Source organism: Parasteatoda tepidariorum, chromosome 4 (genome assembly GCF_043381705.1).
Source record: "Parasteatoda tepidariorum isolate YZ-2023 chromosome 4, CAS_Ptep_4.0, whole genome shotgun sequence".
NCBI classification, from domain to species: Eukaryota; Metazoa; Arthropoda; class Arachnida; order Araneae; family Theridiidae; genus Parasteatoda; species Parasteatoda tepidariorum.
Genome location: NC_092207.1, coordinates 51,355,535 through 51,379,107, shown reverse-complemented (window position 1 = coordinate 51,379,107; position 23,573 = coordinate 51,355,535). Strand labels below are relative to the sequence as shown.

Below are 23,573 nucleotides of genomic sequence, written 5' to 3'. Positions count from 1 at the left end.
AAAAAAGAGTATTTCTCTTTTTTTCCACCACGAATCCTTTTTTTTTCTTTTTTTCCTCCAGGCATGTATTGTACATTTATGCAAATATTGAAGGAGATTGAAGCGGGTGATAAAATGATAAATAATAAACGACAGTCATATTCTCCAACTACTACGGAATCTCCGCGGTTTCAAACATTGTTCGTAGTGGTAACAAAGACAATGCATCGACATTTTAATAAATTAGAATTAAAGAAATTTTGTCCACCTCTGCGCGTAAAAAATTTAAACACATAAATCAAAATTTAGATAGTCAAAGGAACAAATTCCCAACTTCTCAAAAACATTTTATAAAAATGCTGGTTGTTAGGGATATTTCTGCCTCAGTTGATTATCAATGGAGAAAATATATCCCCGAAACCTCAAATTTTATTTATCTTTATTAAACCTCAAATTTATCCTTATTACTATGTAAACAACGATAAAGTGAAATTTATGTATTTGGTGTTTGGCTTTTAATAGGGAGAGAACAATTATATAAAGTACCGATGATTTATAATTATGCAAATAACTAAGTAAAAATTTAAAAAAAAGCATATTTTTATGCTTATGAAGTTGAATTTGGTTTACTATGATACGCATTAGAATAAATTAAAATATTTAACTGTAAGACTTATGAAAAAAGCGCTATTTTAAATAGCTTGTTTAAAAAAGCATAATATATTAATTTTTTAGCTTCTTGAAGTTACCTTAAATTATAAGAAAATAATGATATAGTTAAAGTGTACTTTAAAAAAAAGTTAGGGAACATGGGAAAAGTTGTGGGAACATGGAGGACTTTGAGACTCGACAGATTTAACGTGCATCAGTCACCATTTACTACACGGGGAGTCTTCGGCCGGCGAGGATCGAACCCATGACCTCTTGGATATGGGCCCAGCGCTCTACCGACCAGGCTATCCCGGCCCTGATCTTCTAATTGATCTTCTTCTATTAAAACTCAGATATTGCAATGTCAGAATTTCACCCACGACAGATTAAACGTATATTTTTCCATGTAAATACGCCGATTGTTTTGTCATGATCGAACTCACTATTCCCCAGCTCTTCAACCAGCGTTGTGAGCGACGCCTTAACCAACTGCGCCACCAAAGCATCCAGCTCAAAATATCAGTGAAGGGCCATATAATACACTTAAAATTCAATTTCTAAATAACACTAGTTGAAATTCATAAGAGGTGTCAAAACCGTACAAGGATTTTCAATCGATACAATTTAATAATATTGAACTTCCTAAAAATTATTATTAATTAATTTATTAATTTATTCATTTATTTTGAAAACCCCAAAATAAAAATGAATGAAATAAAATAATAAATGGAATGTAGTTATTCACTTACCCATTAGTGACTGGTGCTGTGGTCAAGAAAGCAGGTAGTTCTGAAAGGTCTTCCTGATGGTCGTAGACCAAGGTCTCGACCATGGAGCCCTTGGAGCTTCCAAAAGATACCCTGTTAAAGGAATCTTCATTAGTGAGAACAAAAAAAAATGCATTGAAGTTTTAAAAAAATTAATGTACTACAAAGTAAAATGAAATGAAAGGATTTTATTTTCTACATGGAATACTTATAACAATAAAACAATCACTATTACATTTTGTTTTACTATATGATGTCTTTAATCACAGTATAAATTAAATAGTATAAAAATAAGTTATTTACATTTTCTGAAAAGTTCAAATTATTGAATAAGCATACAAAACGATTATTGACGACGAATTTTAACTGCCTTTCTTTATCCAGATCATATTATGCGCTTCAAGTCTCGTTCTCTCGAACCAATTTGAGATTACTTACATGGGAACATTCAGTTAAAGTAATATGAAAGAGAAATATAACGTCTAAAATAACGATATGAAGCGGTATGCTTTGAGTCTTGTCCACAGGGAGCATAAATACTGCAGGAACCATTAATATTTATATTTCAATATTCCAGAGATTTTTCAAAGTAAAATGGCAACATTGGTAGCCACGTGTTCCGACATTGGAGAACCCTCACCATTCAAATCCTCAAATTGTTTACCCAGGGGATTTCAATAAAAATCCCCCCTTCACCCATATTGGGGCGGTAAAGCTTCTTCATTAGTCCCATTCAAGAATGTCCAGATGCGGCAGCCCTGTTAAGGGATAAAAGGGAGGGCTTTAAAGAGACATTGAGGGGTGTCGAGAGAACGGGGCGCTTTAACTTTTGTTTGGGCTAAAATTAAACTGAACCCCAATTCAACGTGAGTCATATCATATCCGTGGGGGCGGGCATAATTTTTTTTTCTCCCTTAAACGTTCTTCGCTTTCTCTCGGTTTAGTAAAAGTTGTAAGCAATTCAAAACTAATAGAAATTGCATAAAATAATGATAAACAGATACAATGTTGAAAACTTAATGCGCAAGTCAATACACTGTAAGAAAAATAGTGAAGTTGGTATGAGAAATGAAATCCGTTTATTTTATAGAGAATTTCTGTTATTTAAAAATATTCTCCCATTTTTAGTACTGTTACTTTAGCAAATAAACTCTGTTATTTTAATAAAAATAATTTTATAAAATATCCATATCAGCATTGTGGTCGGTGTGGGCCGAAAGCAGCATTCGTATGACCAGTCGATGCAAGAACTCGAGGCTTGGTCACCTCATTCGGGAGGCAAGATCTCTGTCCTTTGAGCTACAGCAGCTCTAGCGTCTCGGTATGAAGAAAAATCTTATACTGTTTTTATCTCCAGAGTCTTACTTATTGAAATATTATAAGTGTAAAAATTTTTAAAACTAGAGTGGACCACCAGTGTGTAAAATATCTGGCTACTTAAATTACCCAAAAATTATATCTAAAGAAATATAATAAGAATTGCAGTTTATTAATGCGATGTTCAAATAAAAGGAAGGAAGGAAAATAATCGTAAAATGGTTTTAAAAAAAAGGTAGAGCTAATCGTACCGTAAGCAAAACTACACTGAAAAAACTGGACTAACTGAACGGACGCTTTTAATCCATCGTTTATGATTAGGATGAGAAACACAGAACAATCGTTTTGTCAAAGAAACAACTTTAAACCATCCAATATACAGAGAAAGTGTGTTAATGGAAAGGGAATTTTTCACATTACGTGGATATCGGATAAAAAACAGATTTAAAAAAAAGAATCTGTATTCTTCTTTAAATAGTTTTTCTACGAAAAATAAGTTTTCAGTTCTTGAAATTAAGTAAAAGGGCATACCAGTTAATAAACGTTTAGAAGAAATGAATAAAAAATATTTAAGCATAAATGGGCACCAACTTCGGGAGAATCATGATAATATTCCAATTTTTTCGATGCAGACACAAACATTAGAAACTTTCAACCATACTATTTTGCTTTTAATAGTAATAAAAATCTTCTAAAATCATCAAATCATTGATAATAAAAAATAATTGATTTTCCAGAGAAGTTTAGCAATCTCTAGAAAAAAACTAAAAATTAATGAAAAGTAAAAAAAAAAATTTTTTTTTTTTGTGTAGAAAAATAATAAAAAGAAGCTGCATCAGGTACAATAGTCTCTTAAGATTCTAAAAGTACCATGAACAAAACTTATTTACATTTTGTAATATCTCTTCACGTTCAGAGTAGCATTTATTGGACAAGATAAACTATCAATTACACCATACAATTAGCAATTTTTTCTCACATGTTCTTTGATTGTTTTAAAGTTAAAAACAAACGCAATATAGCAATAAATAAACTGTAAAAAAATTCTGGATCAACAAATTACTGTAAAATGTACCGGCACTCAGGGTACCGACACTTTTTACCGTGACTTTCATTTTAACGAAACATGAAACGGAACTAAAAATCAGATGAACCGTAATTTAACAGTAACAATAACCGTGAAATCACTGAATCACTCTAATTAAATAAATAATACAATAAAAATTATGGTGTAATATTTTACGATATAAGTGGATTTTACGGATGATGCCCCGTTAATTCCGATACTTTATACCGTAATTTGATCCGGAATTTTTTTCGGTCTGTTTTAATAATATTCTATACCTATTACACTAATCTATTTTTATATAATTGTAGCAAAATAATTCCTTATGCCATTATTGTAGTTTAAGTTAATTTTTATGGCTATTATAAGTTCGCTAAAGCTTTAAATAGTAGTTAAGAATATCGAAAAAATATGTCATAAGCTTTTACTTGTACTTCTTAGTGGAATAACGCATATACTAATTCATCAAGCAAAACCATTAGAATAGCGAATAAATTTTTAATGCAGAAGTATAAATCATGTCACCGGTATATCATAAGTCTTTTGCTGTCCAAAATGACATTAGAATGTGATTCTTTGATAAATGCTGCTACTAATTTATTACTAATCAGCTGAAAGCTCTATTTCAGTATCGAACAAATCATTATGAAGAACAGTTTTGAAATAATGGTTAATTAAAATTTCATGCTCAGTAAATGACAATAGTATAAGTAATACATTCCTAAGTATTGTTCTTAGAAATAATATTTGCAGAAATCAAAATGATGTGGTGATTAAGTGACTGCGAAATTACTTACCAAAAATGTAGTATATGAAAAAGGTAGTATATTTGTTATTATATAACATTTGCGAGTTAAGAAAAATGATATATTTTATGAATAGAATTTATTAAAAGTCAACTACTGTTTATACTATACACATTTTATAAATATAAATTTGCAAATTCACATCAACATTTTTCATTAGAAATGAATACATTCCGCAAGTTATAATAACTCCAGAATTAAATATTTCTTTAAAAATAATAATTATTATAATTTAACATTCTTAGACATTTCATTTGGATTCTAAACGTACTTGAAACCAATGTGGGGTTTGGTGAAGCTAACAATATTTCAAAGGAATTTAAGTTTTTCAAAAAATTGTTATTTGAGAAGGGATGACAATAATCACATACATAAGTTTACAACCTATTAACTTAAAATAAAATGAGCTTTTTCCCTGCAGTTCCAAACAATTTTAAATAATAAATATTCCTTTATGGCTTTCATAACTACTCATCTAAAGTCGAAAATATTATATTTTCGGCATAATATTTTTTATGGAATTCTTAAACTGAGTTGCTTTCGATTCTTAAACTCCTTTTTGATTTAAAATTTTAAAATAATAGATGTATGTTTAAATGTTTTCAAAAATTTCACGAAATTTTTAAAAAAAGGAAAAAGAAAACAAAAACTTAATTTCTGCAATTTTAGGAAAACAGAATTTAATTTCTGTATTTTTTTCATATTTTTCAACATATTCTTTTGTCCCCGCAAATCACATTGAAAGAATTTTCTAATAGAATAAAACTTGTTTGTGTATTCGAAGGATGAATCACAAACGGTGAGAAATCGCTCCCGGAATCACTCACACAAATCCCTCATCCCCAGAGCTTTTCCGAATAAATAATGTCCCTCGCGTGAGAAAACGAAAGAGCTCGTGGTCGTAAAAACCGAAATTCCAAAATGCTACTGATAGATTTCTATTCGTTTCTTGAACACACAGCCACTATGAAAAAGACTTACTACTGAATTCCTGAATGAAAGATAAACGAGAAGTAAGTCTTGAATCACGAATTGAACTTCGAAATGAATTCAATAGAGTTAATTTCCTAATGTTACTTCCGTAACAATAAATTCATTCCAAATGCGTTTAGAGGGAAATAAAATATAAAAAAGAAATAATCTATACGTCACATACTGTTTCTTTTTTTTCAAAAATACTTTTTTGTTCACTAAAAATACATTTAAAGAGGAAAAATCTTTAATTTGTTTTAGCTAATTACAGTGATTTTTATTTAATCTGTAGGGATTTAATTATCGACTATGTTAACCTTCATCTATCAAAAGGTACCTCTGACAGAGTTAAGTTAACATGTCTTATATACTAGAGATTTGATATTTAATATTTGTAGTGGTAGTTACGCCACAAATCTTCAATAGATCAGTGGGAATTACGTATGTAACAAAAGATTTGATAAATTTATTATTTTTAAAAGTGAAATTCTGTCATGGTTTGACATCAGTAGTGCAAAGTCTTGCCTTGAGAATTTAGGTTGCCTTGAGAATTTCTGAATTTCTAACACCCCAAATTAAAATGTCCGAAGGTGCAAAATGTATAATCTATTCTATCACTTTTAGCCTTTAAAATGATCTAAATATCGATGAAAAGTTTATCATACGGTAATAATTTGTCAACATATAATTTTTCAACGTATATTTTAGTAACGGCAATTGTGTACAGAGCAGTAAGTTATTTGTAATTTATGAAACATATTTTATCAAATGAAGCAATTTGAAAATTACTATCGTTTTTTTTTCTATACAATTCGGGTTTTAGTTTGTTTATTAGTTATTCCTAAAATTATTTGGCTTCTTAATAAGTAGATCACACAAATATTCAGTATTTTAGTGCATTGTACCATACACAACTGATACGTCATACTATTTAATAAGATTTGTTTATGTTGTTGGAATGATATTTTAACATAATATTGATGCATTTTATTTAAATAATATGCAACGTTTGTGATAAAAATAATATTTGAACACCTAAAATTCCAGAGAAATCAACCTGTTTACTGTTTGTATAAATTAGAATAGAGTCAAAATATATTGATTTAAGATACGAAAAGCCTATATTAATTTAAGACATATAGTTAACACTGGAAAGACGGAAAATTAGTATATACCTATATTGCCTAAAAGCAGTCAAAATGACTAGATTGTGAATGCGTAAATAAATTTGTTTAAAATTAATTTTTAACATTTTTTATATTATTTACAGTTACATAACAAGTTCTTAGTAAATATTAACAATAAAAAAAAATTACACGATGTTCAAAAAGTCACAAAATTCTAAGAAATTTTGTCATTATATACATCATTGTTTTTCTAATTGAAATTAAAAGCAGTCAAAATGACTTCATTGGGCAATCTAGTGTTAATAATAATAGATAGTTATAGGTTACGAAACAAAATTCGCGTAAAGTTCACAAATAAGAATGGTTCTTTCAGCACGTCAACTTTTAACTTCGTAGTTGCTTTTAAGATTAACAAAACATGCTATTTTTTTCTACAAGTTTAGAGGTTAATAATTGTCGAACTAATTGTCGAATGTTTAGCTTTTTTATTCCATCGTACTCCCTATAAATTTTTCTATAACCTATTGTAATTTCAAATTTTCAAATCTTCCAGTTTTGGAGCAGTAAAAGAAAAGTAACATAGAGGAAAAGTTCACGAAAATAAGGGGAAAATTCGAACTAATTGGAATTTTGAAAAACACTCAAACAAATTGTTAACACTCAAACAAAGTGTTAAACTCACAAACAAATATGGCAACTCTGTAGCTGCATTTCTGCAGTTAGCAGAGAGGCCCGAATAGTATTTTTAAGTCAAGTTTAGCAGTTAATATTTTCGACCTAATAATTGAATTTTTTTTTTAGTTCCATCGCAAATTTTTAACAGTTTTTCGTAAATTCAAATTTCTAAGTCTTATAGTTTTTGCACTGAAAGGCAAAATGTAACGTTAAGTTGAACACCCAACAACAGTGTAGACGGCTCTTACAAATTTTTATAATATAGAAAAATTTATTAAACATTGTATGAAATTCTAAATTTTGAATAGTTCAGTTGAGTATTACGATGAAATAATTGTCACAATAAATTTGTTAAAAAACAAAATTGTAGGGTACAAAAATATATCGTGTTATCGTTAAAGTTATAAATGAAACTTTATTGGAATACTACGAAATTTATCTCTCATCGTTCTCTGGGTGGTATACTGTATTTCATGCAAAAAAATACTTTCACAATAAATCATTCATATAGAATGACAATAAGCTTTTTCGGATCACGAAAAAACTTTTATTCTTCCCAGGCTTGCACGAAATAAATTAAATACAGTCATATTAAATTTTCAGTAAAAAAAAAGATGCATTGAATTATTTTTATTTAAAAAAAGTCCTAGCAAAGCAAATTCTTTAAAAAGAAAGTAAAAAAAAAAACCCAAAAAATACACCTTAAACTTCTAATAAAAAAATGAAATGAAAGTCTCATTGAATCTTGAATTTCTGATATAAAAAAAGAAAGGAAAAACACAGTGTATTTCTAGTATAAAAATAGAAAAGAAAGATACATTGTATATCTACTATAAAAATAGAAAAGAAAGATGCATTGTATTTCTAGTATAAAAATAGAAAAGAAAGACACATTGTATTTCTAGTATAAAAATAGAAAAGAAAGATACATTGTATTTCTAGTATAAAAAAAGAAAAGTGCATTGAATTTCCGGTATAAGAAAAGAAAGACACACTGAATTTCTGAGGGGGGGGGGGGAAAGATGAGAAAAGCACATTGAATTTAATCTATAAAAAAAAGAATAGAAAGACACATTGAATTTCGGGTAGAAAAAAGAATTGAAAAACACATTGAATTCTGGGTAGAGAGAAAGAGAAAAGTAAGAAAGACACATGGAGTTCTTAAAAACAAGGAAAGAATTTCTGAATTTCCGGTTAAAAAAAAAAGTTTAATCTTATTTCCATTAGGGAAAATGAAATCGAAAGAAATGTTGAATTTCAAGCAAAAAACAAAAACACATTGAACGAAGAGAAAAGGATAAGAAAAAAGAGGTACAATGGCAGAAAAAGAAAAACTATTTTCAATTACTTTATATAATAACATGATACGATGTGATTATTCTGATATTACATACTTTCCTTTGACATTGACTTTATTCAGTTTTAGAATTTTTCTGTACTAGTGATACATAAAGAATGCGAGACATAGTTTAATTTGATGACTGCTTATCAGACGCCTATAATTCAAGCAACATTAGTAGTCTAGTCATGAAGCATCAGGAAGATGGAAGACACATTAGAAGACCATCAATGCAAGGCAAATTTTTCAACTAAGAATTTATGATACTTCTCATCATTCTTACTTAAAGAAACATTTCTTCCGCTACTCCCAAACAATCGACAAATGGCAGGGGGAAAAGGAATAAAATATTCATGGAAGAAAAACTCTCGCGAATTGTCATTTATTCTTTTGGGAGAGTGTGGATTGGAACTTTTTTTTTCCGACGCCACGCCCGAATTCGATATGCTTACGCCACCGTTTTTGGAACTAAACTTATGTGAAAGGGATAAGAACTTTCTGCAAATAGAATTATAATGTTTAATTTTCAGAAACAATAGGGGCTTCTCCTTTCCTCGTTCAGCTCACAAATCCCCGCAATTGATTCTCATTTATCATTGCTTCTTAAAAGTCAACAGTTTCCACAAAAATTCGGAACATTTTGGTTTCAAAATTTACTATTACTGTAGTTTTATAAAAGAAAGTTTTGTAAATGTCTTAGTTGCAATGAAATACGCAATTACCTAGTTATGAAAAATAATCAGCAGCACTTGAAAAAAAAATTAACCAATGGAATACATATTGTGAGGAGTTGAAATGAGAAATTAAATGTTTTTGCGCAGCAAAATAAAATGTACCGCTACGTTGAACTCCTAAAACAGCGGCGGCTTTTATGAATTTTTAATATATANTTTTTGAGATTTTATGAACTGAAAAATGACAGTTTTCCTGAGAATGACCCATATAGAGAAAATAGTAATTTCAGATACTTTACAATTTCTTACATAATAAAAATACTATTAAATTATAACATTTTGCGTTACAGTTCTGGCGGCTCAGGAGATAGAGCATTCGCCTTCCAGTGAGATGAACCGCGTTCGAATCCCAGCGATGGCTGCTCGTAACGAATTCCCGGCTCGCACCGACCACAGTGCTGACGTAAAATATCCTTAGTGGTAGACAGATCATGGGTTAGAGTCTCCTTTCTGTCAGACTAAACGTAGGAGGCTTTCGTGGTTTTTCTCTCCACGTAACGCAAAGACTGGTAAGTTCCATCAAAAGACTTCGACGAAGGCAAATTTCTCCCAATAATTGAGCCAGGATTTCCTTTGTCTTCTTGATTTGGTTCACAATTATAAGGTTTCGGTGTTGGACATTAGTGGTCGCAAACCCGAAATTGAGTCGGCCTTTCACCGAAGGTTATAAAATAAAACATTTTGCGTTGTTAATTTTATACTTAATGGTAGGTATCATAAAGTTTCTAATTTAGTGATCCCGTTCAGTGCACACCCACATAAAAAAATATCCTAAAATAAAAATATCCTAAAAAAATATAAAAATATAAAAGTATAAAAAATAATGTAAGTAAAAATGTAAAAATAAAAAGTAAATAAAATTAGTATTAAAAAGTAAAAAAATAGTAATTAAAAGTAAAAATATAAAAATATAAAAAATATAAAAATATAAAAAATATAAAAATATAAAAAATATAAAAATATCCTAAAAAAATATTAAAAAAATATCCTAAATATACTATGCAATGGATATTTCATGTTTAAGATAAATGCTATAAAATTTAAATTCAGCGCACACAAAAAAGTTATGTATCCGTAATCTTATTACCTGATAAACGAAATCGTACGTACTAAAATGCACGTTTAATACTAAAGCCATCATCACATACTAGAACAGATATGTAGTTTACCTTATTCTAATAATTACCTTACTCTAAACATTTCTTTTTTTTTTTTTTTTTTGGAGGGANTTTTTTTTTTTTTTTTTTTTTTTTGCTGTTATCATTCAATAGGATTAATGAATAAACCAATAATTCTATAAATCGGGTATAAAGAAGAATTACAATCAGAAACAAAGAAATTTTTTTTTTTTACTTTGAATGAAGTTTTTAGTTAGTTGTGTTTGAAATCTCAATATTTGATAATCAATGTCTGATTCCCCAATTAGAGGAAAATTGTATAACTGGATATGTAAATCGCATAGTCAATATCCATAATAATTTTAATAAATGCATCTAATTTAAATGCATTTCGTTAATATTAAATTTATAATTTTAAAACGGAATTTTCTAGCTTCTAAAGAGCCAGTTATTTGTTTTTCCACCACGTTCACACAACACAATTGAGTTCCCTGCTTCCCTATTAAGGAGAAAATATGAACAAGAATTACTCTAAAAGGAGATGTTGCAGGAAAGCAAACCCTTAGAGATATTTTTCTCCAAGGAATTCGGCTTACTTTTGTTAGCATCGCCACCAAGTTTGCAAATGAATTTTTCAATTAAAATTCTTCTTTGGTTGTAGTTGTGAAGTACCACGTTTATGCTAATGTCACAATTGATGAATAAGTAAATGGCGGGTTGGTGTCAGCGAAAATGTAATCAGGTAAATACCGTCCTATCTAGTACACGAAGAACCGATTTTTAAAGAAGAAAAATTGTACTAATTAATAAAATTTTGTCCTATTAGGTTCCTACGTACGAAGATTTTAGCCATTCTTTTCGGGAAATTCCTTGCGCTAAACTAGTTTTCTGAAAATCGGTATAACTTTGAAATTATATCGTACCTTGAATCGTAATATGCGAATTTTTATAAAGTGTTAAATTTATCCCTTAATTTTGATATCGTGTTATGAGCTTTAAGAGTTTGTAAGATAACATGGTTTAACTTGCACTCAACTGCAACGACGTTGCATTTAATTTGAACCATGGTGTTTTTCAAATGGCTCCTAAGCTTCTAACAGAGTATCACGGAGACCAATAATCGTGAAAAATGAATATAATGTGCTGTCTGATAATGTAATATAAGAAACATTCAATAGGTGAAATTTAAATACATGAGACAAAAACTGATACGAAAACTTTACAGAATTCAAACAAATTTATTAAGATTTATTCATACAGTAATGCAATTTTTTTTATCTTCTTGATGTAAGTATTATCACAATATCTACGATATTCAGTTTAAATCGGAACTACTTACAATCGAACTTATTATGAGTACCTGATATAAATATAAAAAAAGAAGTTCTGTTCTTCGTATACATCTTAGAAATTAATAAAGTTTTCCTAGAAGTGAAAATATTTTTGTCAACAATTTTTTTTGCTGATTTATGCTTGTAACTGTTATCGAGTAGCACTATTACAGGTGTATTGTTTAATTTACATCGTGTAATCTAAATTTTTCCTGCATTTGATAGGTATTAGAACTTTAAGAATTACAATGTAACTAAAGTTAAAAAAAATTTGAATTATGAATTAAAGTAAATAATATGTTTAGATTCATCTTTTATAGCAGTATTGGTTTTGTTTATGAATTGAGTGATTATATTGTTCTAAACCTTTAATACATTATAAATCCACAGGTAAGAGGTTAAGGGTATCAGAGAATTCAAACACAGAACTGTAGAATAGTAAATCCATAATAGCAATATGACATAGATAGGTGGTGATTTGTTTAAGATTGATAAATTGATAAATAAGAATAACTTTGCCTGGAGAAAGTTTAAAATATTTTTTACCTAAATATTGATTCATTGTTCGATATCACTACCAGTAAAGAAGTGTTTACTAAAAAGTAAGAGTTCATAAGGATAATAAAAAAATAAGTAGAACAAATAATAATTTGATGAAGATTGTTATTTCCGTAAAATCAGCAAGAAATAGGATCTATAAATTGCTTCTTTAACTTTAATCAATTGTTCTGGTTTTTTGGTTGCTTTGATAATCGATTCAGATTCTTCATCTCTATGGTAAGCAGTCTGAGCGCTGTTAAAAAAAATCTGAAATAAGTTCAGCAGAAATAACAATAGTTTGGTAAAGAAATTTGAAATTTATTAAGGCTTATTTAATCTCAGAGTTTCTTTTTGAATTAATGTTTAGATGTTCTAGATTTTAAGAAATTCGATTCTAGAATTGAATTTTTTCTGCGGGAAGGAAACGATATTTTAGAAGGCAGAAATAGTAATTCGGGGTTATAAACAACTAAGTCAACGAAAAGAGTTACCAATAAAAAAGTATTAAGGAGTATTATTAAGCCCGGAAGGATTTGAAAAGTGATTAAATTAAATATTTTTGTCAATATTGTAAAGTATGTGAAAAAGTAAACTAAACAAGATGGTCCTCTATAGTACTAGAGCAACAAGGCTATGAGAAATTGCCATAGAAAGGAGTATTTGTGGATTAATAATGCATAGCATATGAAATATTTAAAAAAAAGCTATTATGTGACACTTCCAGAGAATTTCACACATTTTCTGACGTTTTATCCATAAATCTGAAGTACGCTACCCTATAATATTTGACACTTTTTCAGTTTTTGATATTTTTTTAAAAATTTCTCCACAAATACGTAGAGGATTATTTTATAACTTCAGAGACATTTTGGTTGCGCAATTACTTATCAAGAAGGTTTAAAGCTTTCTGGGGCTTGAAAAACCGGCAGTAAGACACGAACGAAAAAAATAAATTTTTGAACACTCTATGTAGCAATTACCTTGTAACTTCTATTGATTATTTACGTAATTGTATACAACACTGCGTAATCCTGGCTTAAATAATCCTGGCTTAAATCCTGGCTTAATATTGGTATAATCCTGGCTTAAATATTTTTAGAACTATGACAGTTTCATAAAAACATTTTTTTTTTCTTTTGGTCTTATGTGTTTTTGCTGTAACTTAAAAAATAATCTCAAGAAAATGAAAAAAAAATTATAGGAGTATTTTTTAATTAATAACAAACTACTATTTAAAATATAAAAAAATCATTAGAAATTTTACAAAATATAAGCATTTAAAGTAGCTCTTTAATACTACTCATGCGTAGAAAATATTAAAAATTTTCTTGATACTTTAGTTACATATATGAAGAAACTCCGTTACATAGATGTTAGTTACATATATGAAATACATATATGAAAAAACTCCGAATTGAATATTCTGAAAATTTAAAAAGTTGAAAGTAATATTCTCAATAGTTTTTGTAAATTTTGAAAGAAAGCTCATGAAGATACGTAGATTATTATTTTAATTTATCAAGACGAATTTCAGATAAAATTTTAAAAATAGTTCAGCTTCATTATGGGCATTAGTTGTTGCGTTTCTACCTATTAATTAAGTAAAATTTAACCACGTTATCAAGTTCAAAACATAATGATGATAGTGCTTTTGCTGAACCAGATTTCTTAAGCACGAGGCACAATTTTGCTTCACAAGTTGTAAAGATACAGCCTTATAATTTCTTTAAAAAAATAAGGTAGGAAAAAAGAATCATTGCGATTGTCAGTGTACTACCATTGTTTCATGTTGTACTGGGAACTGAACAATGTGAAATAATTGTTCATCTCTCAAAAGATTATCAACTTGATCAAGACGATCTTAAATACTCAACGATTTTATTCTTATTTCAAACAAATTATTGAAAAATTTAGCTTTGCATCCATTAGGTAATAAATAAGATGACTACCCCATCAATCACTGTAAATATTTCGCTCCAGGATTTGAAGATAATTAATTAGAAGCAAACGTTTGGTAAAAAGTTGCAATCAATTCATAAAAAGGCCATTAATAAATTGGACCTATCACAAACGTGTCCTTGAACTTCAGTAACCTGTAAATTAACCCTTCCTGGTTTGTAAGTTCAGAAACATCATTTTAGAGTCAAATCTACATGAAACGAGCAACTTATTTTGGGTTTTAAATCGCACTTCTAAGTCAATAAATTACAAAACCGTTTCCATAAGCACCATTTTTTCTCGTTTTTATTTTCTCATCACTTACAGATGCCGGAAATAATGATGTGACACAAAGTAAACTTTTTCAAACCCCACTTGACACGTGTCCAATTCGAGTTTCTGTTTTGAATGTTCCTACATCGTTGGCGTGCAATTTTGACGAACCAAGCCAATGTTTTTAATGTTATTTTTCTAAAAAAAAAATAACACACACTAACTTTAATATTAGCTATCGAAGCAAATTTCTTTCCTTGAAACCTTAAGACTAAAAATAGAATTGCAAATGAAAAAGACCAATGAGAAAGATAATATTTTTTAAGTTGTTGCTATTTTTAAACCTAAAGAAAACATCGAGTTTTATGATCACAAGAAGAAAACTATAATGGTAGAATGTCATATCAGTAAAGTAATTTGCTAATCTTAGTAAGCAATTAGCAGAAAATTGCTAGAATGACTTCTAATTTTTAAACCTAAAAAAATATCTAGATTTATGATCATAAGATAGAAAAAACTATAAAGGTAGGATGTCATATGAATTAAGTAATTTGCTAATCTTGGTAAAAAATAAGAAGAAAATTGCTAAAATAGGCTCTTATTTACATCTATTTCTTTTTCTAAATTTATAAATACTATTTTTGAAATTTCTAATGACAAGTTTTTTAAAAAAAGTTAAAATATTTAATGTAATTTTTTAATTGCCAACTTTTTCATATCTTATACCAATTCACTTTTGAATTCATTTATTCCAATTCAACATTTTAACTAATAATAACTTTGTCCTTAACAATTTTTTGATAATTGCAAACATTTGATTTTATAAACAAGTCGTACTTAAGTGTCAACTTTTAGTGAGCTTCCACTTTAATTATGAAATTTTTTTATTTAATTGGATGTAGTTTTTTATTAAAATTAAAATTCTGTTTATTTAATTTTTTATTAAAACTATAACTTTATTTATTGTATTTTCTTATTAAAATTGCCATTTTATGGAGTTGAATTTTAATTTTTTTTGTACGTGGTCACTCTATATCAGTTACTTCTGTGAGAATTGCCATAATCTTTGCCCATTAGAAAACATTAAATTTTTACCTCAAAAAATATTAAAATATTTTTAAAATGCTTCCCAATGATAAAACTCGCTTTTCCAAAGATTATTAAAGTTATTATATTATAAATAGTAAATTTCAATATTAGTAAATTTAATTATAGCTAAAATAAGAAAGCGTATCTATAACATTTTCTCTTTGTTCTCCAAAATTGATTTTAGAGTTGTAACAGTAACACCAGAAATATTCAATTTGAAAATTGGGCTCTTGCACTTCAAGATGAAAAAGACCGCGAATACCCACACATGTGACCTATGACATCAGTGCCAGCTGATCTTTTATAAGCAAAATGGCGTGTTAAAGTTCAGCTAAATTTCTCCAGATAAGTTAAAATGTTAGTTAACGTGAAGTTAATTAAATACAGCGGCGCATCGCACATCCAGATCGCTGAAATATAATTCTTTCTCGTCTACCTCTTTTTTTAACTTATATTTATTATTTGTTTCTATATTTATTGTAAGATTTATTTTTGTTCTGTGAACCTGGCAACTTCGATGCATATTTACTTCGCTTATGTTCTACATGCTTCGCACCTGTCTTTGTGTTCAGCAAAAAATATGTTGTGAAAGAATTTTGTGTAGTGAAAGAATATTTGTAGTGAAAGAATCATTATGAAAGAATATAGAATCTGTCACTACAGAGAATTGTTACTTGACGGGCTTGGTTTACTCAAAATAGAGTGAAAAGAACAGTTACTAACGTAAAAAAAGGCCACGTTTCAACGACCAATCAGTATCGAGATACTCAAACTACATCACTTGCAGGTATCCCATTGCATATTGTTTATGCAAATTTAATAAATATGCACCTATTTTTTTATCCGAGTAACACCGGGTACAGCAGCTAGTTATAAATATAATATAAAATAAACATTTCTTTGAAAATCATTCAATTAAATAAGGAATTAAATGAATGGTTCTTAAAAATACTTTTATCATTCATATTTTAATAACTTCAGTTTACCTCAATTAAACGAGTTGCATTCATTTTTTCATTTTTTTTCATTGCATTCATATTTTTTTTTTATAAATAAATTTGGAAATTAGACGGAATGCGCTCCCTTCTCACCAAAGTTCTTCTAACTATATTTTACAGATTGCTACTGCATCCCACATTTTGCGGGTCAAAAAATTGCGAATTCGTAAGAAGAGAGGTATGCTTATTTCTGCTCCTTATTTCGTAGCCTAAAGCACCATATTTATTAATTTATCGACACAGTTAAGATATGTCCTTCAAATCATTAAAATTTCATATTGTATAAAAATCTCATCATTAAGTCAAAAGTTATTCAGGGTGTGTCTTTTTCTCCGTACTCACTACGGATTCTGTTACGCTGTAAAAAATGGATACTCAAATTTCACGAAACTTTCTTCGTTTTTGACGAAACCGTTTCCTGGTACATCAAAGTGACGAAGTAACAATCTTCACTTCTTTGAGAAAATGAATTTCGTTAAAAGAAAAGAAACATATCTTTATTTTAGTTTCAATCGTCTAGTCTTCATTCTAGTTTCGTCATTCTAGTTAACAATTACCCACAATACAAAGCGAGTTAAGAATTTTCATCATATATTTGAGAGCTCGTGTTTTGTCGCAGATCACATGATTTCGTGACGAAATCAGGGCTCGGAAAACAGCCCGCCCGCCCGTCCTGGGCGGTCAAAAATTCCTCGCGGACAGCGAATTTCTCGAATCCGACGTCCGCGCAAGCGGCCATTTTCCCGTTAATGTTCATGATACATTTTCAATTTTTGTTATCTTACAAGAGTCTAGAGCCTCACTTCTGAAATAACCCTCTAATCTAGAAATACAGCAACATACTACGCATGATGGAATTGATGTTTCCTTTGTCGGGGAGTACTGCAGCAGTTGAAAGGTGTTTTTCAGCAATGAACTTACAAAAAAACACAGTACATACTGGTCTTAAACAACAAGCGTTAAACGCAATTATGAACATCTACCTAAATGGAACACCCCTTTCAGATTTCTGTGCAGAAACCTCTGTAAATCATTAACTTGATTGTGGAACTGGCAAACGTTATATTTGATTCATTTAAAAAACACAGTACCCTTGGATAAATTGACATTCCAGATAACTTAACCTTTGACTTTTAAATTATTTCATAAAAGAAATACTAGGTTACTATCAGTACCCTAGTATTTCTTTCATTACTGTATAATGTTATCCTAGTACTATTTGTAATCCTAGTGGCTACTGATTCATTGCGTAATTTATATAAATGTTTGTAATAAATAAGAAAAATAATATTTTATTTATTTAGAAACGACGGGCTAGTTTCAAAGGAGGACGGGTACATTGTTGTACAAGCCGTCCTCGGGGACGGGTAAAATTTCTGAGTTTTTCGAGCCCTCGACGAAATGATTCTCAAAATTAACGAAATACAGCTCAAAGATTTCTGAATAGTCATAAAGGAGCTTTTTATTTCTGAGATTGTGAAAGGTAAGCAAATCAGATAAATATATTAAATAACTCTTGCAAATACCTTTCGGAATTATTAATTAATGAATGCAAATCCCATCATTGAATCTAAAGTTATCTAAAGTATTTTTTCTCTTTACTCACTATGGAAATCTCGCAAATGCCTTTCAGAATTATTAATTATCGGAGAAATTTTTTTTTTAAATTTTATTACATAAATTATCTATTTGCATTAATTTTTTTATCAGTAGTGAGTTATTTTATTACCACTTACCACATGTAAAACTCGTTTTACTTCAAAAATCGAAACACTTATTTTTGAGCAAATCCTGACATGGACAAATTCATAAATAATGAACATTCCCGTGAATATAATAGGACAGGTGCCCGTCTCCCCACTGACTTCTGGATTACAAGAAGATCAAACCAAATACGGGATTTAAACATGATGGGAGGAATGCAAATGAGGACTATCTTTTTTATCTTTAATGCTTCAGGAATTATTACAAAGGCAGGGAGGGTGTATATAGCGTAATAATCCATGAAATGGGAAGGTGTTACCGTCAGTACAAAAGCTGTTATTATGGTTGTAGGAAGGATAACAGGAGGATATAATTTCATTTTGCCTACTCTAACAAATGAGATTTGTGGATGGTAACTTACAGCAGACTACTTCCATGTAGTTAATTGTTTTCCAAATCAAATGGCGATGATTGTCCTAAGTGCTAATCAGGATTACGAGACGGAAATCGGAAATATTGTCCCATTTTTTCCCGAAAAAAGGTTGTTCTCATTCAGATTGCTTCGAGCAAATGATAATTTAATAAAATCGAAAATAAAGAATAAAATGTGCTCGTTACAAGGTAACAAGAAATAACATGCACGCTTACAATTTATAAATTTTTCATGCTCATTAAACTGTTGAAACTAAATTTTCAAATTAATCTGTGAAAATCTTATTACCCATAATCTATTTGCAAATTTTCTAAGAGTCCATACTTAGCCTTAATAAAATGTCGTAAATGACTCACTCAATTTTCAGCTATGGGCCTCAACTCATTAATATTTTGTCCCATTTCTTGCTCAAGGATCGTTTCCAAGATGTCGAAGTCATACGAAGTTTTTCAATTTTTTTTTACCGTCTCCAAGATGATCTAAACTGAGAAATCTTTTGTACTTAAGACTAGTGAACTAGATGAGTTATTTTTGTGCTTTAAGAAAGTTATGAAATTATGTTTTGCACTACTGAGTGCGTTGATCTCTTTGTCAGAAAAGAAAACTATTGAAAAGTTCATTTTTTTTTTTAATGGAGATTTGGCTACAAAGCAATATATGCTCTTCTATAGTGAATTAGTGAGATGTAGCTATAAAAATATTAGATTTTCAGCTTTGTTTCAATGAGAGGCCATTCAAATATTACGTAAGCATATAAGGAGACAGAATTATAATTTGCTTATTCTTACTGACAAGGGTGGACGTAAGACTCCAAAATTACCATGCTTTCAAAATTTTGCAATAAGAATTCAAAGAAAAATACATAAAAAAATTCTGGAAATAATTTCAAATTTTAAATAAAAGTAAATTATAGACCCTAATTTTTGCCTCGAAGGAAATTGCCTTATTTTTAATATGTGACAAGTCTCAACATTCTTATAACAAATGAAAAGCACGAATCAAAATACTACATAAGTATGGACTCTTCTCATACACTAAAAAAATTACGGTGAAAACTACCAGAATATGGTAATATTTACCGTGATTTCTACCTTTACGGAAGCCTCAGAAATTACAGTAACTTTCACCGAAGTGCTTTGGCAATGACTTCAGGTAAAATTAGCAATAAAATATGATTTTGTTACTATGCTCTTTGATAGTAAATGTGGTAAATTTAGCTAAAAGCCAGTTTTTTTAACAGTACTAGTAGGATTTGTCATAATATGAAAATGTTCAGTTTGATAACCTCGATTTTATTAACTGCGTTTTTGGATGATTTATTGTATTTATTTTGTGTCAACTGTAATCTAGCATCTACCAACTTTCAAAACTATTAAAAATGAGTATTTTTAAATATACTAATGCCTGGGTAAGACTAAACTAAATCAGTGGCTCAAATAATTTTGGGTTGTCCCAACATCCTGAAATGAAAGCGTAATAGTAGCGGGTTTGAATCGCAAATAACTTTGGATGCATTTATTTATTTATATTTACTTATTTTTTACTACACATACATTGAAAACTTATGTGCTCATTACAAAACTCGTTCATAAGCTGTTTTTAAGTCGAAGAGAGAGTATGGCATCACAAAGCTTTATCCTTGGATACGATGGTTTTCGAACCAGCTGAATCTTTTTAATGTCCTTCTCTAACTTGAGCATTGAGTTATTCAACTTCATATACACCCAAGCCTGTATGTAGCGTAACACTAAATAGATATATAAATGCTTGGAATGCCAATGTTTATTTATTTGTTTTACAGTGGCCTCCCTGGCTAAGTCGTCTCTCCTTTCCACCACACGCTATGTAAAATAGAGGTAGCGGATTTGAATCCCACCATACACCCTGGATGCATAACAATAAATAAATAAATTTGGTTTAGATACACATGCAGGCTCGTGTACTCAATACAAATAATGTCTTGTCGATTGATAAACTGAAGAACAGATAGCTCAAAAGTAGGAAAGACAGCACAAAGATATTGAACCCTATTGCCCTATATTAAATATTGCCCCTGTCTATACGCTTCAGAGCATTTGATGTAAGGAAAATACCCATCAGAAACACAGGTCCTAATAATGTATGGTTATCTTACTTGCAATAAATCTTAGGGGTCTTCCACGTCTAGCGTTATCGCTGTTCTGCTAACCGCTCTGAAGATAGGATGTAGTGGAATCGAATCCCGCTATAGAACTGGATGCATATGTTTGCAGTCTTTCATAAATTTGTGATATTTGCCTTTTAAATTGCAAAGAGCTTTTAAACCATTCTTTGTATTAACAAAGAAACCTACGTATCCATGTGAATAAATAAATCCCACTACCCCTATAAAGGATGCTTGAAACAGACACGTTAGCTTGATGTATCCAAGTTTAGTATCCTTAACACGCTGGCGGTTTAGTAAATGGGCAAAATTGGGAGAATGTTTCTCCCCAATACAATATTTCTCTGTCAAATAACATTAAATTCCGGTTTAGCTATGCGGAGAAGACTGCAGGCTAAAATACGACTTCTTACGTACAGAACCGTCAGGGGGTTCAATCACTTGAAAAAATCATTTAGGCCTATTTTCCCTCTATTATAATTATCGAAGGATGTATTAGGAAAATAAATAATTAACCATATCCTAACTCCCTTTAATCGTTTTAAAAATGACTAAATTTAAATAAGTCATAGAAATATAAGCAGATAGAAAGATATTTTACCATTCTATTTAGTAAAAGGCATGGACATCAAAAGGTAAAATTACCAAATAAAGGTAAAATAAATGATAGTTATGAAGAACATTTTGGTAATTTTGTTGTGATACCTTAAAACCTGGTATGAAATTAATTATTTGGTTATATTTACTTTTCAATTATGTAATTTTATTAAATATGTGGTAATAAGAACTATAATTTTGAAAACTAAAATTTCATGTAAACCGTTACCATATAAAATGGAAAAATTACTAAACATATGGTTTAAATATCGAACATTTTGTTTCAACTACCAGAGTTATGTTTCTTTTTACCAGAAATGTCTTTACCATACCGAAAGTGTGCGGTAGTGGTCCTCGTAAAACTGTTTCTCGACATCGCGCGCAGGTCGTCGGGCTTCCCGAGTGGGAAGTGGAAGTCTGCAAACTTCTTCACAGAGGACCAAAATTGTGAGGGCATGTCTTCAGATTACCCTCGGGGATATTTTCCAGACGGTCGGAAATAATCCACATGGGCACCTCTAGTTCAACGTGTAAATAAAGCTCTGCTGCAAATTCTCTTTAAAAACAAGATTTAATCAATGATTTTTAGCAAGAATTTATTTTCAAATGCAAGTGATTCAAATCATAATTTAAATCTCTGATTGCAATCATTTGATATAAAGCATTGTTTGCTACCCTTATTTTAAATGAAAAATAGGTGCAAGAAAATGATTATTTTACCTTGATTAAATGAGTTTTGATGAATATCTGAACCAGAAAAGTTAGATGAGCTGGTTGGTTGTATTGATACCAGAAACATATCTCTTAGTAATTTAAAGTAATTAACGTCACTTCTCCTTAAAAAAATTATTACAGATTTCATTAAGATTCTAAATTTTAAAATTAACTTTTTTTTTTGGTTAGATATTATTTGTAACAAATCTTCAAACAAATGTTTGTATTTTGCAGGCTCCATTATTACTTAAATTAGAAACTATTATTTATGTACATTGATAACTCTGACAGACTGATAAAATAACTTTAAATCCTTGGACATTAAATGACATTAAAAAAAAATACAAAATTCTTCATCGTTTATAAAATTAAGATTAGTGGATTTTTTTTCGTAATCAAAGTTAGTATGCTGTATATTATAATATCAAACTATAAAATGTAAGTAGCATTTTTCAATTATTATATGCATTGATATAAAGTAATTCTCCATATTTAATATTTAGTAAAATTTCGGTATTTACTATGAAGCATTCAGTTTACTATATAAAATGTTAATTAATCCGAAAAATTCACTTTTTTTGTTTTAAATTAAGTTTAAAATCTGTGTTTTCTTAGATTTTAGTCGTTTTCCCACTCTTTTTTTTTCTTCTTCGCGTTATTTGGAATGAATGAAATGCGTAATCGAAAAAACATCACCATAGCGAAAAAAAGAAAACACAGAAAAATCACCTTTACGATGACCGTGAAATTTACTGGCACGTTGCCAAGCTGTCACGTGACTGATAAATACAATCAATAATTTTCTTTCAAGCACGGCTTCTGTATTGTTAGGCAACATTCTGATATTATTTTTATTCATAATAAATTTTATTCATTTCACACATTTGCTCGAACTCATTACTTTATTTATTATAAAAAATATTGACTACTATTCAAACACTTCATAAATACTGACTCCAAGAAGAGACTCGGAGCTCTAGGCGAGTTGTTTCCACTATTCTAAAATCTCATTCATAATAATTACATAATTACATAATAGAAAATAATAATTACATTTTAAAATTTTTGTGAACTACATTGAAAATTAACCGAAAAATAGAAATTTATAGAAACAGCTTTTTTTTAAAAAAATCTGAGTTTCTTTTATAACCATTTGAAACATTAAATTTTATCAAAATGAGCTGAACCATACTACTTTTCTAACAAAAAAAAACATTTCATTGAGTAAAAAAAGAAAGTCAAAGCAAACTTCAAAAAAGTCA

At 29.4% G+C, this 23,573-nt stretch overlaps 1 protein-coding gene across 1 annotated transcript in view; it reads right to left on the bottom strand.

Moving 5' to 3' along the window:
* Positions 1 to 23,573, bottom strand: part of LOC107457006 (uncharacterized) — a 206,642-nt gene that overhangs the window by 117,745 nt on the left and 65,324 nt on the right. The window contains exon 2 of the mRNA XM_016075024.3: positions 1,380 to 1,490. Within this exon, the coding sequence (XP_015930510.1) occupies positions 1,380 to 1,490 (111 nt within the window). The remainder of the gene's footprint in view (positions 1 to 1,379; positions 1,491 to 23,573) is intronic.